Below are 15,678 nucleotides of genomic sequence, written 5' to 3'. Positions count from 1 at the left end.
GTTTGGCCGCTGGGAATGTGCTGTGGTGGTACCTGGATGTGTCGGTGTCCATACGCCACCCAGTGGGAGGCTGACACTGCCGTTTTTAGCAGGGAACAGTGTTTCCCCTTGTATTACACTTTGTAATTTACAGTTGTGTTTCAGGGGTGGAGTTTAAGATTTAACCATTCATGTGAACTTAATTCACAAGATCCAAAGCTTTACTGCAATGCCAGATGGGAAAAGCTTGAGGGATTGTGTACTCCCCAGTGCAGAAGCAGAACAGTTTAATAACAAACCTGATAGATTATGTGAGACCACAAAATAAGAACATACAAAGTAATGGTTTGCTGTGTGTTCAAAGTAGCTTCAGACACAGGAGAAGGAGAGAGAAAAGATATAATTATAGATACATATTTATATAGAGAGATATAATTAATATCAGCTTCTATACTAGCAGAAGATTAAACTGCAGTTTAAAAATTATTCACTTGATTTTTGTCTCATTTATCATACCATTTAAATCTGCTTTTTAAAATCTGAAACTTTAGAAGAACAACTCAGTCCCTTTAGCAGTAACAGAAGGTATTTGTGAGGAGTGAGACATTAATTTGCAGCTTTACCATGTGCTTGTGGAGATGCTGCAGTCTAAATGCCACAGGACTGAGGCACATTCTGCCCTTTCCACAATACTTTCCATGCATGTTTTGATCTGCCATGTCTAAATAAATCTTACTTCCTTAGCACACTCTGTCCTCAAGACTTCAGTTGTGTATTGTTATTTGGAGCCTGCATAGAAGGTGTTGTCCTGAGAGATAAGTAAGTTTTACTGCTTTAATGCTCTTCTTTCTTTTTTGCTGACTAGATGTGTTCTTTCCCATTTTGCCTGCCCTCCCTCCCCCTTTTTGTCTTTTACTTCTGTGTGCCTTTGAAACCATATTTGTATGTAAATTGTAAACAATGTTTTGAGAATCCTCTTATATTTGATTTGATGTTTTCTGGCATGGCTCCCTCAGTTTCCATCCTGTGACTGAATTATTGCATTTTCCTAGGTGAAAGTGAGAAATAATGCTGTGATAATAATACAAGAGTTTTATAACACATACAATGAAAAGAAAGTTTCTGGCTTGTTGAAGTCAGGCTGTCTGTGTATCAAAAGTAACTCAGATTGTTTAGTACTTTGTATCCTAATCAAGAAAAGAAATTGATAATATTTAAATCATCTTCAAACTGACCCAAAACCCCAAACCTGAGTCTCAAAATACTCCTGACATTGCTCTCTGCAGGTATGGTGATGCAGTGAAAAAGAACTTGGTGGTGGGCACCCTGTCATGGCCTTCACCATGGGTCATCGTGATAGGATCCTTCTTCTCCACCTGTGGAGCAGGTCTGCAGAGCCTCACTGGAGCCCCTCGGCTGCTGCAGGCCATAGCCAAGGACAACATCATCCCTTTCCTCTGGGTCTGTACCTTACAGAGACATTGTGTACATTCTGCCTAACCAGCTCTTTGACTTCGTGCTCTTAAAAATCAGATTTATTTTCCCTAGTTTGCCCAGCACTGAAGTGAAGGTCAATATTTTTTATTTTGGTGCTTTGTTTTCTGCTGTTAAAAACAGGGAATACTTTTGAGGAGTTTCACTAGGCATATGTGGTAATTTAATGAAGTCTAACACCCAATTCAGTGAAACACAGAAAACTATTAAAATAACTTGACTCTTTGCTCTAGAGAAAGAAATATTTAGGAGAACTACTATTGTTTTAAAAAATGTAATTTGCTTTTTTTCCTTTATAACCTTATGAAATACTTGGAATGCTTAATGTTTCTCTTTTTTTCAGGTCTTTGGTCATGGAAAAGCCAATGGTGAACCAACCTGGGCTCTTCTGTTAACAGCATTAATTGCTGAGCTGGGAATCCTTATTGCTTCGCTTGACATGGTGGCTCCAATTCTCTCCATGTAAGAAATGGGCTGGTTGCTGTTCAAGGGGGAAAGAGGAATACTCATTTTGAGTTTTGCTAATTTCACTGTCTTTCAGAACCATCTCTTAAGCCAGTAAAGCAAATTACTGGAGCCTGAGTTGCACTTTTATTTTTTCTGTGAATCCTCTGACTTCAGGCTCTACATATAATCTTACTTGTTTCTGCCCTGGAGTATTCTGTGAATAAGCATGTTTTTATATTTTTATTTGGTTTAGGAAAGCATTTTTATCACAGAACAAAGACAACATTGATGTTGTGAACCGATCTAACTTAAAAACTTGTTCTAGCTACTTTATCCTAATAGTTCAGGCTAATAAAACTCAGAGGGGTAGGCAGACATGACAAGGCACTGCATTTTGACTGTAAATCAATCATGTGATCATACTATGTGCCAGAATCTATGTGTGTGCTAAAAGGTTTTGCACTTCTTTGGCTTTTGCAGGTTTTTCTTGATGTGTTACCTGTTTGTTAACCTGGCGTGTGCCGTGCAGACACTCCTGAGAACCCCAAACTGGCGACCGCGATTTAAATACTATCACTGGTGAGTGAGAGACCAAGGTGTGCCCTGTCTGGGCTGTGACCTGTGGGGGGGGTTGGGATATCTCTGGGTATCTGTTCTAGATGAGAGAACATTGATGTAATAGCCTTAGTGGACCAGATTCCAGAGAGAGTGCTCAGGGATTGGAATGTGCTGCCCAGGGAGGTGGTGGATTCACCATCCCTGGAGGTTTTCAAGCTGAGACTGGATGTGGCACTTAGTGCCATGGGCTAGTAACCACAGTGGGGTTGGACTTGATGGTCTTTGAGGTCTCTTCCAACCAGGTTGATTCTGTGAGAGTTTAATTTCAACAACAGGATACTGAATCTGATAGGGACTGTGGGGAGATCCATTGGAACCTTTTACTTTCTCTGCCAGTTCAGAACAGACAGTTTAAACAAAAAAGAGCAAGAGTGTAATTGACTTGTTTTTAAGCTTTTCTGCCTCACTGCTTTACTAATGCCTTAGCTTTTTTTTTTAGGGCTCTCTCATTTTTGGGCATGAGTATTTGCCTGGCACTGATGTTCATTTCATCTTGGTACTACGCTTTGGTAGCTATGCTTATTGCAGGAATGATTTACAAGTACATTGAATACCAAGGGTAAGTATTAACTGCATACAAAGGGGTTGGAAGGGAGAGTGGGTCTGGTTTTCAAGTGAATTATCTCTAGCCTTGATATTTGGAGAAGGAGCTGCCCAGAGATGACTTGGAGGACTTTACTTTTTAGTTCATTTTTTCTTATTGTTTCACTGTGTCAGTACTAAACAAAATCCCCTGAAGTGCTTTTTTGTTAAGTCTCTAAAGTGCTTGGTGAAACTTGAGTCACAGCAAGCAGAAAACTGGTTAGGATCTCTCTGCTGTCTGCCACACGTGATTACTTCAGGCCCAGAACAGCTGATTGTAACCATCTTATTCCAGTTTATCTGGTGCAAAGGTCTGTCTAGAACAGTCCTTGAGAAGCTGAATCTGCAGGTTGGGAGTCAGGCTCTAGGACTTAATTTTGGCCTAATAACTAAATGGGGTATTGAAATGCTGGATGTTTGTGCCTGCTTGGGAAGCCTTCTCCATAGTGCAGGTTTGATTACAAATGAAGCCCAGAATGGTGGTTTTCTCATATGTATTGGTCTGAAACATTTGCATTTTCCTCGTGTGATACGTGAGATCACAGACACTGATGTGCAAATGATACACAGCAGGCACCACATCTATATGTATCACATTCTTAAACTCCTCAGAAGGTACTGATGTGTCTGTAGCCTGACTGTAAGTGTACAATTAAATGCTCATGGACCTGTATGTTGGCTAAACTGTGTGCTCTTCACAGTGCAGAGAAGGAGTGGGGTGATGGTATCCGTGGCCTTTCACTCAGTGCAGCAAGATATGCCTTACTCAGGCTGGAGGAGGGCCCTCCACACACAAAGAACTGGAGGTACTCATCTCAGACTAATCAAATGTGCTGTCATGATTATCTACTTGCACTTAAGGAATTAAACTGGACTCTAAATGAGATACTTTGGGTGTGTGTTAATGAATTTAAGTGCCCAGAATGTTAAAACCAGAAGTGTTGAGTCTGCAGTAAGCTGCCCTGGCACTGCCAAGCCCTACTGTATGGACCCTGTATGAGCAGACCTTTCATGCCCTTTGCATTTTTAATTGGACTCCAAATTGGTGAATTCAGAAGTGGAACCTGGGGAAACCGTGGAGGTCTGTGAGTACAGAGGTTCAGAGTCCAGTGGTCATTTGCACTGGGAACAAAATAAGTCACTGCTATCAGTCTCAGACTAAAAATGGGAACAGTGGCCAACGTTATTCCCTCTGACTGTGCTGAAAACAGATTAAGTGGGTAAGAACCTTCCTCTCTGCTGGGCATCACACAACTCTTGGGCTCTGGACAAGGGGAGTAGGAATCTACCAATGACAGAGTTTTTTATATATTTTCTACTTGCTCAGCCATAACTCATAACAGAAAATAACTTCATTGATGTGTAGTGATACCTTAAAGGACAGAAGGCAGGTGTGTTTAGATGAAAATATTTGTTTTCCATGTGCCAGGTGTCTGGATACAGAATGCAGGTCCAGAATACAGATACTTTCTTGGCACAAGTCTCCAGATAGATCTGGGAGAACAGCCTTACAGTGTGAACACAGTGTGTGCTCTAATAGTACTTAAAAGAGCTCTGAAAAACAAACATGTAAATAAAACACCGATGCAAGTCTCTTAAGCTAAGCATATCAGTGGGTTTTATGACTGTCAACACAATGCAGCAGCAGAATTTCCAGAGTTTCACATCTGCTTTTAATTAAGAGAAATAAAATATTGAGTACAGCCTCTCTAAAATGTGAGATACAGAAAGAATGTGCTGTTTGGGAGTTAGTATTCAAGCATAATATAAGTGATGAGAGACAGTTTTGTACAAGTGTTTTTGTTAAAGCTTTAGTTAAAAAATACATTGTCTTTTTATTTTCTCCAGGCCTCAGTTGCTGGTGCTTCTGAAACTTGATGAGGATTTGCATGTAAAATACCCGAGATTGTTAACATTTGCATCCCAGCTGAAAGCTGGTAAAGGTTTGACTATCATAGGATCAGTGATCCAAGGAAATTTCTTGGAAACGTATGGAGAAGCCCAGGCTGCTGAACAGGTCAGTGTCTTAAATTCCTGAAGTAGAAAGGGGTGATGGGCAGGTAATTAAAAATTTTTGTTTCCTAATCATGCATGGAAAATAGCATATTAATAAGGCTTCCCATGAAATACAGGACTAGTTGAGCAGTAGTGCAGCTGTTTGGTAAAGGGCTTCCAAACATGTTTCAGCAACCACTTGTGGCTTTGGGAATGCAAGATCAATGCTTGCAACTTGTGTAAACAGCCTTACTGACTAAACCTGTCTTCATTGCTAAGAAATAATTGCTGTGGAAGTTTCCGTATGGTGGTTAATGGAGGGAAGAGGAGTATTTAGTTTTCTGAACATCCCAAGTAGCATTTCAGTAACTGTCAATTATTGCAAACCTTTTCAGTGTGTTGATAAATTCATTACAGGAAGCACTGAAGGATGGTCCTGAAAATTTGTTAATAAATTGTTTAATCTTCCTCACTGTGTAACATGACATCTTAGCCATGTTTACTTCTGTATAGCATCAGTATATCTGTTTCTCCCCTGGGGGCTTTTTATATAGGAAAGTTGTTAAAAAGGGAAAACTAATTCATGGGCCATGTGTTGACCAAGCTTTATAGCTTTTAAGCAAATAAAGGGTATTTTTGATAGGTGGGGGGGGGGCTGGTGCCTAAATTTCTAAATATAATAACACAGCATGTTACATAGAAATCTGGAACTGGAAATCCAAATGAGGTCAATTAGCCTTGAGTTTAAAAAGATGAGGGTTACAGGATCAGAAAATGGCAAGTGAGGTAACACACATATCACTAACTCCTAGTGTGAACAAGAGATGATAGCACAAACTAAAAAACCCTTATCTTAATCTGTTAGAATGGTTATGTTTGAAAGCAAACATATACTGTGTGTTTTAACCAAGTATTGCACACAATTAGTGGGTATTTTCTCTCTTTGTTTTATGAAGGAAAGCAGATGAGCAGAACTTTGCATTGAAATGTGAACCAGGAATTTATATTGTAATCACATGCTAGAGAAATACTAAGAGTTCCTTTTGGTCCTGAGGTTTTTTTCCTTGTCTGTTTTGCAGACCATTAAGAACATGATGGAAATTGAGAAGGTTAAAGGATTTTGTCAAGTAGTTGTAGCTAATAAAGTTCGAGAAGGAATTGCTCACTTGATTCAGTCATGTGGACTGGGTGGCATGAAGCACAACACAGTGGTGTTGGGATGGCCTTACGGCTGGAGACAAAGTGAAGATCCAAGGTCTTGGAAGACCTTTATAGGTGAGCTTGAAAGGTTCTGTGTGATCAGACATTGTGAACAGAGACATTTGTTACACACACAGGGGATTTTAACAGAAGCCTTGTGAAACTTGTTTTAGGTTTTAGTTTTCTCTTTCTGATGTTGATGGTGAAGTAGATAATCTCTCACCAAACTACTCTGTTTGAAATACTACATCTCGCAGGTTAAAGACTCATGAAAGATATTCAAAGATTAATCTGGCAGCTGAAATTCATCTATCTAATGAATGGTTAAAACATTATGGACTTGAGGAATGCAAGTTTTATGGCAAACTATAATTGGTTTCCTAGATAGTCTCTGTCTTTTCAGTGGTCCTAACCTATCCTTCACTACTGGACAAAACTCTCCTTGTCTTTATCCCTTTCCTTCCCCAGTGGTCCAGTTGCTTAACTTGGTTGAATTAGAACAGAGCAGATACTCTTTGCTCATACTTAGCCATGAAGATTGCAGCATTTATTTCCAGTGTGAAGCAAGGCTTGTGTTCCTGTACATCTGCTTTATCCTGGCTTTGTCATTTGGGCTGACCTGTCTCTGCAAGCCTTGCTGTACATACTTTTCTCTGTTTAAGCAATGACTTTTATGGTTTGCTGACATTTGCTCAGTGAGTAAAATTTAATTTTTTTTATATAACCACAGATCACTCTTGCATAATTGGAAATAACTGTGTTCTTCCCCCTTTGGGCAGGTACTGTTCGCTGCACAACTGCAGCTCATCTGGCTCTGCTGGTTCCCAAAAATGTGTCTTTCTACCCCAGCAACCACGAGCGTTACAACGAAGGCAACATTGATGTCTGGTGGATTGTGCATGATGGAGGCATGTTGATGTTGCTTCCTTTTCTTCTCAAACAGCACAAAGTAAGCAATTAGGCCGAATGTTACCCACCTACTTCTGCATGCACTAGTTTAAAGCAGCAAGTTCCAGTAGCAGAGCCTGTATTGGGAAATGAGAGTGGATGTATTGATGAGTTTCTGTTTTGTAGAGCAAATTATTACTGGTTCACGTACTGAGAGTTTGTGTTCCCTCACTAGGTTTGGAGAAAATGCAAAATGAGAATTTTTACTGTAGCTCAGATGGATGATAACAGCATCCAGATGAAGAAAGATTTGGCTACTTTCCTCTATCAACTCCGAATAGAAGCAGAGGTAGAAGTGGTAGAAATGGTAAGGGAACTGAGCCCAGTTTTCATTTTATTATGCAAATGTTGGTATTTGGTTATAACTCAGTTATAAGCACAATATTTGTCCTTGTTTCTGCAGCACAATAGTGATATCTCAGCATATACTTATGAGAGAACTCTTATGATGGAGCAGAGATCTCAGATGCTGAGGCAAATGAGGCTGACAAAAACTGAGCGGGAGAGGGAGGTAAGTCATTTGTGGCTTTTTGCTATGGGTTGCTGAGGGGGATGACACAAAGTGCCTTCCTAGTAGTGTGTTATGTAGTTGCTGCTTAAATTTAATTCCTGTGCTCTAAAGACATAAGGAAATACTTCCAGTACAGCCTTTTTGTTTCCAAAAATTGCATGCAGTTCTTGTTTTTTCTTTATATGGGATATCCGGTGTTTGTCTCAATTTATAGTATATCCTGTTTTCCTTCTGAAGATGTCATTCCAGTTTGGACTTATAGGACATGTAGTTATGAAAGGTGCAGATGCTCCAACTTTTCTGCATGTGTTTGTCCAGCTTTTTTTTTTTGTTGTCAATTTTGAGTCAGACTTGTCTGTTGTTTCTGACCATGTCGTGATGTGAGCTAGACTGACTCTTTTTTTCTTGTATAGATACAGGTCTCTGTCAGTCCAAATTCTGGATGGCTTACACCCATCAAAACTGTTTAAAGTCAGTTTGGTATGTAAGATTATCAGCTAGGGCACATGCCTGGTATCAGAGCTGTCCTAAAGGCTAAATTGACTGAGCAAAATAAAAGATACAATGGAACAAAAAGTCTTTCATTGCTGAAAGAGAACGAGTGAGCGTAAAATCAAGTCTGTGAGTTCACCTTGTTGTTCCTGTGCCCTCCAGGCTCAGCTGGTAAAAGACAGACATTCAATAGCACGTCTGGAGAGCCTCTACTCAGATGAGGAAGATGAGGGGGACCCAGTTCCCGAGAACATCCAGATGACCTGGACGAAAGAGAAATGTGATGCTGAGAAGCGGAACCGAGGCAGCGCCGTGGGAAGCTTTAGAGATCTCATCACCATTAAGCCGTGAGTCCTGACTAAGTCAACCCCTTACACCTCCTGAAACTCTCCATGTGCTGTGCTTTTGTTATCTTTTGTTTCCTTATCCTTGGTTTAGACTTGTGCAGTAAACATTGAGACCTGACTACTGAAAAGACAGCAGTTAGCCTCCTGAGAAATCTCTAACCAATATTTCACTTGTATAGCTAAATGCTGAATTGGAGCTGTTAAGTCCTGTAATAACTTTCCTCCTGTCTCCCAAATAGCTCAACAAAACACACTAGGCTGATAATTTCACTGATCTGATCAGAATTACAAGACTGCTAATTTCACTATTTAATATGTAGTGTGGATGTTTAACACAGAAAGGAGGAAGCTGTGGAGATGGTGATGAATGACTTGGAATAGAACATGTGTGTGATAAAACTCTCTTAAGACAGACTTGCTCTTGAAGGAGCACTGACATGTAGCAGTGATAGTAGTACCACGTGTGTGCTCCCTGAGGAGCTAGAAGCAAAGGTCTATTTTGGCTTTGTATAAAAATGTGTGGATCTCCTGTGACTTCTCTGGTGTCCTACATCTTCCACGAAGAGTTCACTCAGTCAATTTTGTGCAGCTGGCAAAGTTCCAGATTTTTCTTCCTAATAAATCAGAATTCAAACCTGTTTTAGGCTGAATCATACTGTAGAAATTCTGCTGAATTTGGTGTTAACTACCTGTACTTTTTCCTCTTCCATGCTTTCAGAGAGTGGGAAATCTTGTAAGTTTGTTATTTAACTTAGAAGTACATTAAGATGGTTGAGAGGGAGGACTTCGTTTTCTCAACTAAAGGCAGGAAAACTCTATATAATGATGGAAGAAAAGTTGTTAGAGTTGAACAGTCTTAGCAGCGTTTTAAAGGGAGCAGGGTTAGCAACTAAAGCTAAGTATCATTATAAATAGGATGTAACAAACTATTAGAGTTGTCCTGACAAGAACTAAGCCAGGGCAGAAAACAATTACAGGTCTTGAACCTACTTTCTTAAGCAGAGTATGACACAAGTAGGGGAAACATTACTCATTTAGAGAAGCTCTTGTTGTGCAACACTGCTAGGATGTTATTTCTGGCAGTTTCTGGACACTAAACAAGCCCTTTATTACACCCTACGCCTTCAAATCGCTGGGGAGATGCCAATTTCAGACATCACTTTTGAGAAAACCAGACCTTTAGTTTTCAATTCCCTTTCCAAAACTATACATAGTTAATAACAGTATGTTGTTCCTGGTGCTGGTTTCTTCCTCACTTCCTGTAAACATAATCTTCGTGTTGTCCCTGGCTTTCTGAAGCTGATGTGGTGAAGACAGAGGGTGTCCTTGCTCCAAATTAAATAAGAACGTGAAGTAACAGAGAGGTAATTCACAGTGGGCAAATTGTGCTGTTAGTGTAATAAACATGATTCTTCCTATCGCATCTTCTGTTTTCTATGTAAATTATTTCTTTGCAAATCTGAGTATTTGAAGAACAGCAAGCTTAGTAAAGACTTAAGCTGATGTGGTGAAGACAGAGGGTGTCCTTGCTCCAAATTAAATAAGAACGTGAAGTAACAGAGAGGTAATTCACAGTGGGCAAATTGTGCTGTTAGTGTAATAAACATGATTCTTCCTATCGCATCTTCTGTTTTCTATGTAAATTATTTCTTTGCAAATCTGAGTATTTGAAGAACAGCAAGCTTAGTAAAGACTTTCAGTCATGAATCTGAGTATTTGAAGAACAGCAAGCTCAGTAAAGACTCAGTCGTATCATGCAAAGCTGAATTAACAAAGCTGTAGATTCATATTTGATTTGTTTCTACTAATACTTGCTTTTAATATGTTAAAATGAAGAAAAAATCCCAAGTGGAAAATCCTCAAAGCTGTAAATACATTCTCCCTTTGATAAGTTTATTTCTGTATTGTATTTCCTTTTATGTTACCAAAATAATGTTTGATTTCCTGTATGAAGGAAACATTCCCTAGCTTGAAATCCCCAAAGGATGTTTTCCAGTTCTGTTCCTGCATGAATTGATGTTATTTTGTGTTAATATATTCTGAATAATTAATGCTGTTCCCTCCCTTAGCCTGGATTCTTCAGGAGCAGAGGCTAATGAGATCACTCTGCATTTATTCCCTTCTCTTCCCTAACTTTTGAACCGAGTGGCTGTTTGAGTTTGAAAACATGATTGAGATTTTAAAGATAACCTGGGTAAAAGTGTTTCTTGTAAACAGACACACAGAGAGGGTGATTAGTTCAACTGAAGGAGAGGTTAACATCCTTATGACACTCTGGAAAAGCCCCATAAGCAGGCACATTTCCAGCCACTTGTAGGCTGTGATCCTGTGTTTCCCTATCGTGTGATTACAGTCTGCAGTAAACCAGGCTTTCTCTGGAGATGCCAACTGCTGTTCAGCACAAAGAGGGAAGTGTGGACTGGGTGCAGTGGTGCCAGTCTCCTGTTTGGTTCCCATGTCTTTGAGAGAGTTTTCTGGTACTGAGTCTGGAGAGGTGCATGGCCTGTGCTGCCATGGGTTCTGGGCAGAGCTGCCCAAAGAGAAGGCTCTGCAGTCACAAGTGTGTGCAGTCAGAGCTCATTGCCTTGTGCAAGTGTGTTTTAGCTTCTTCTGCAAGACTAAATCATCTTTATAAAATATGCTATTTGAAGAGCTTTGTAACTTTGTAAACTGAAGACTTGGCTCCAGAGCTCTTAAAACCAATGGACTAGTCATCCTTGAAGAATTCTGTAAGATCTCGTTTGTATCTTCACCATTAAGTCTGAAAAAATTTACTGGGTGTTGACATTTTACAAGGTATTTAGGAGGTTCAGGGTATGCTTTTAAGGGCCTTTTTAATAATTCAGCTTTCAGAGACATATTGCTAACAGTAAGTCTGAATGTGCTTCTTTTACAGGAACCACTCTAATGTCCGAAGGATGCACACAGCAGTGAAGCTGAATGAAGTCATTGTAAATAGATCCCATGATGCCAGACTTGTGCTCCTCAACATGCCTGGTCCTCCAAAGAATACTGATGGGGATGAAAACTGTATCCTTTCAGGCAAGGCCTAGGCCACACAGAAGGTCTTTCTTGCTCTTGAATTCATTTTGCCCCCAATGCTGTCAGGCTGTAATTTGTGACAGTGCCCATGGCATGGAGGGTACTGGTTTGTGGCTTCTGGGTAGTAATTGCTTAAAGTAAAAGTTGCTACTGGTTGCTCTGGAAGCCTTGTAAGTTTGAGTTCAGTCTTGTCTAAATTCTTACTTATTTATTTAGTAATTTAATTTAATTCTCAGTAGGTGGATGTAGCTGTTATTTAAGAAGGTATTCACAGTGGGCAGAGCAATGTCTGAACTCAAGTCAACAGCAAGTCCTGAAGGAGAAGGGACTATTTGGGTATAGCTTACACATCAGAGTTTGGGGGCTCAGCTCCATGTACAAGGCTCTGGTAAGATTAAAATTCAAACCCAAGAGTATTTTGGTACTCAGAGGGATACTTGCACCATGCCAGAGCTGATGGTTTTGACTGTTGGCACTGCAGTTCTCTGTCCACAGCTGCTCTTCAGCCTTAGTTTGTACCATGTAGTCTGTGCCAAAAAAAGTCACAAATATCACAAATCACAGACCAAATGATTGTTTTCTCCTAAATCTCAATAGTACTAGTAGTTGTGTAACAGCTGTTTCACAAGAAAAGATAGAAACATTCCACTTAGCATAGTGGGGTTTCAACCACGGCCACTGCAGCTCAGGAGAGATTTTGCACTTGAGGTTGTGGGTGAGAATGCTTATTCCTCCACCCTTCCCTAGAGAGGCTGAGCCACTGTGACTGAAAACCACTCAATATTCATAGGAGAGAATGTGACTGTCATCTCGTGCCACCAGCTTCACTGACAGGCTCAGCTTCAGGCAGTGGTGGATTTGTTTTGGAGCTGGATGAAACTGGCTCTGTCTGATGTGGTGGCAGGGCCTGCTCTGCTCTCACACAAACCTTGCTGCATAAACCCAATACGGAGTCTAATCACTGTGTGTTTTGGTTTTGATATCTCTTTTGTCCTTGACTCTACTGAAACAGACATGGAGTTTCTAGAAGTCTTGACTGAGGGTCTGGAGAGAGTATTACTTGTCAGAGGCGGCGGCCGAGAAGTCATCACCATTTACTCCTGATTTAGAAGCTTCTGATGCTGCTCTACATTTACCTTCTTGGTGATAACGGACATTCCAGTTTTAAATGGAGAAGAAGAAATGGTTTTTTTGCCTCACTTTCTCCTCATCCAGTCCTATTCATTGTCTTTCCATTTGCAACATACATATCTTTTTGGGATTGCAGTATTGTTACACCATCTGATTAGCAACATAAATTTTATTGTGAAGCTGCCACATTATTCAGTTTCTGCTTTGGTACTCCAGCATTTGTGCATGTAGTTTTAACACTAAACCTATTTTTAGTCAGCACTGCTACGTGCAGTATTTTTAGTAACTGTATGTAAAGTTAGGACATGAAAGCCAGTTACTGTAAAAAGATTTTAAAAGCTTTTTATATTAGGTTTGGGGAATAGAATTACATTATATAGCAGCTAGTTTCTGCTGAAGTTCAGCTATAAAGCATTTTCTAAGAGCACACTAAATTGTAAGAGAGGACTGAAAAAGCTTTCTTTTTTTTCTGGGTTTATTTCCAGAACTAAACTCTCAGTATTGGATAAGAATTTATACTTTTAATACGTTTATTGATAGAGATTTAAATAAGTTATGTTGATATAGTTGAAATTATGTATGTAGCTTGCTACAAGTTGTGTTGCTTCTGAGACTTGAGGTTCTGTGAGGCCAGATCCCTATTTATTTTTGTATTTATTTGTCAGAAGTATTGGATATGCAGATGTAGACTGTTTAGGAGAACAGAGATCTCAGAATAAATTTTGGTCAGTGGATTGAAGGACCAGTCCTGTGCAGTTCTTCCATGCTTGAAATTTCTTGCAGACCATCCATTAAAGTACATTGGGCATGTTGGAGTCCTGTGTGTAGAGCCAGGTGCTATGCTGCACGCACAGCAATGGGATTGCACTTGCACAAGTACAGGGGACCTGCTGCTTCATTGTATGCTTTATGCCCTTAGAGGAAAAAAGAAGAAAAGAAGACCTATATTACCCAATAAGTCTCTGGAGATTTTATCAAACCCATCAAGTTGTACTTTATGTACAGAACATTCGTATTTTTTCAATAAAATGTTGCATACACTTTGAACCTATTCTGTTCTGTGTGTTATGGTGCATTGCCTGGGCAGAGCCTCTCTGCCCTGCACAGTGCTCCCTGTTCCAACATCAGCACTGCTGGACCTGCTGTGGGAGGGGAAGGGAGTGGGGATGTGTTGGTGCTCACCCAAATGGCACGAGTCCTGCACAGTGGAGGTGCCAGCTTCGACTTAAGAGCAGCTGGGGTGTGTGTCTAAGTGAGTAAAGACACCAGAATTACTACCATATGTAACAGCCAGGTAGAACTCCACACCTGTAAGCTATTAAACACACACAAGCTGGTACCCCCTCAAGATTTCTGCCTGTCTGGGACAGCTGTAATCCCATGTGTGAACTAACCTCCCTGGGATGCATTAGTCACAGAAGAAAAGTGAGGATTGACACATTTCTGTCCCATGTGCTCTTGCTAGTTGGTGTGCTAGTTCTGTCAGCGCTGTTGTGATGGTACTCCTGGATGTTTCACTGGTCACAGCATGACCAATTTGTCTGATAGGCAGAAAGCTGAGAAACTATCCAGGCTTTTTTTATCTTGAATAACATAATAAAAAGATGCTGTTCATAAGAGTTTTATAGTCAAAGTCTGTTTGTTCTCACTGTGAAGGACATACCTGATGGGAACAAGATGGTATTAGTGTGTGCAAGATCCCTGCAAGCCCCAGCCAGGAAATAACTCTGGGTTGTGCTCTCTACTGGGTATATTTTATTTTTTTAACAACCGTCTTTGCTTTTTTTGGCTTTGAAGACCAAAATTCATTTAACTCATATTTTCAAACCACTGGAAAGAATAAAGTTTGCTGATTTGTAAAGAGTGTGCTATTTGTAGAGATTTTTATGTCTTCAGAGGACTGAGTAATAGAGTGCAAGTGTACAGCACTCATGACAGTTAACACCTGTTTCCAAACATTCTTTTATAGGAGTAATAAAAAAAGTTTATGAACATGTTTTTGTTCCTCAGACTTTTGTAGGTCAAATTATGCGATACTAAATTTCTTTTACTAGGTGTGATCTAATTTAAACACAATGAGAAATATATATGCTTACTCCTCATGAAATCTTACACAATGGGATGCCATAACTCCACCTCACAGAAGGATTTCAGTGCTGTTACCTGACCCAAGTAACCTCTTTGTGGCTTTACTGTGTTTTTAACATGAAAGAAACAAAGCGCATTTCCTTACAGATACATTAGAGGTGTTAATATGCAATGTGGATTAAAAAACCCACCCTAATTCAGCATTGTGTGGGCCTTAAGGCTTTAGTAGGCTCCAAATATGTAAGCCATTGCTACACAGAGAAGGTTCAAAATAAGCTCCTCTGAGATTTGGCTAATGCCCAAGTGTAGGGTCTAGGAGTGCATGTCAGTGGAAACTAGAATTAGCATGGAAAAGGTTGTGTAAGAAAAACATCAGTGAAAAAGGTAATTTCTAATTGAGTCGGCTTCTGTGATCGTCCCTAAATGGTCACCTTCAGTTCTTGTCCCTATGCTCAGACCTTTCTTAGGTAAGGAAATGAGAACATGGCAACTAAAATACAATACGCCTGTCCTAGGTTAGGTTACAATGTAGGGTGTAACCAATGGTATGTGTTCTTTTACCGTCTCCACAAGCTGTTAAAGCAGGTGGAGCAGTGATCGTAATCTCCTGGTCCCTGAGAGCCTCAGGAGGCTGTGTCTGTTTAATGGGCTGTCTGGGACCCATGCCTAGAGTTACCTTGTCCCATTGGGAGATGCTTCACCCCAAGGAGGGGAGCCAAGAATTCCCACAGGGATATAAGATGGGGTTTGGACCAGCACAGAGCCCTTTGCCTGCTGGATTCCCAGAGGACAAGAGCTGCCACT

The 15,678-nt window shown here is 40.2% G+C and overlaps 1 protein-coding gene across 1 annotated transcript in view; it reads left to right on the top strand.

Moving 5' to 3' along the window:
• The window catches only part of SLC12A4 (solute carrier family 12 (potassium/chloride transporter), member 4), a 30,716-nt gene extending 16,883 nt beyond the window's left edge, over nucleotides 1–13,833 (top strand). The window contains exons 11-24 of the mRNA XM_009076826.1: nucleotides 741–798; nucleotides 1,266–1,440; nucleotides 1,817–1,935; nucleotides 2,401–2,499; nucleotides 2,978–3,097; nucleotides 3,822–3,926; nucleotides 4,969–5,137; nucleotides 6,195–6,390; nucleotides 7,095–7,264; nucleotides 7,439–7,570; nucleotides 7,667–7,774; nucleotides 8,429–8,613; nucleotides 11,510–11,643; nucleotides 12,668–13,833. Of these exons, the coding sequence (XP_009075074.1) occupies nucleotides 741–798; nucleotides 1,266–1,440; nucleotides 1,817–1,935; nucleotides 2,401–2,499; nucleotides 2,978–3,097; nucleotides 3,822–3,926; nucleotides 4,969–5,137; nucleotides 6,195–6,390; nucleotides 7,095–7,264; nucleotides 7,439–7,570; nucleotides 7,667–7,774; nucleotides 8,429–8,613; nucleotides 11,510–11,643; nucleotides 12,668–12,759 (1,862 nt within the window). The 3' untranslated portion in view covers nucleotides 12,760–13,833. The remainder of the gene's footprint in view (nucleotides 1–740; nucleotides 799–1,265; nucleotides 1,441–1,816; nucleotides 1,936–2,400; nucleotides 2,500–2,977; nucleotides 3,098–3,821; nucleotides 3,927–4,968; nucleotides 5,138–6,194; nucleotides 6,391–7,094; nucleotides 7,265–7,438; nucleotides 7,571–7,666; nucleotides 7,775–8,428; nucleotides 8,614–11,509; nucleotides 11,644–12,667) is intronic.
• Nucleotides 13,834–15,678: the final 1,845 nt, after the last annotated feature.

The sequence above is a fragment of the Acanthisitta chloris genome, unplaced genomic scaffold, assembly GCF_000695815.1.
Source record: "Acanthisitta chloris isolate BGI_N310 unplaced genomic scaffold, ASM69581v1 scaffold42816, whole genome shotgun sequence".
Lineage (NCBI taxonomy): Eukaryota > Metazoa > Chordata > Aves > Passeriformes > Acanthisittidae > Acanthisitta > Acanthisitta chloris.
This window is presented reverse-complemented; position numbering and strand designations above follow the sequence as displayed.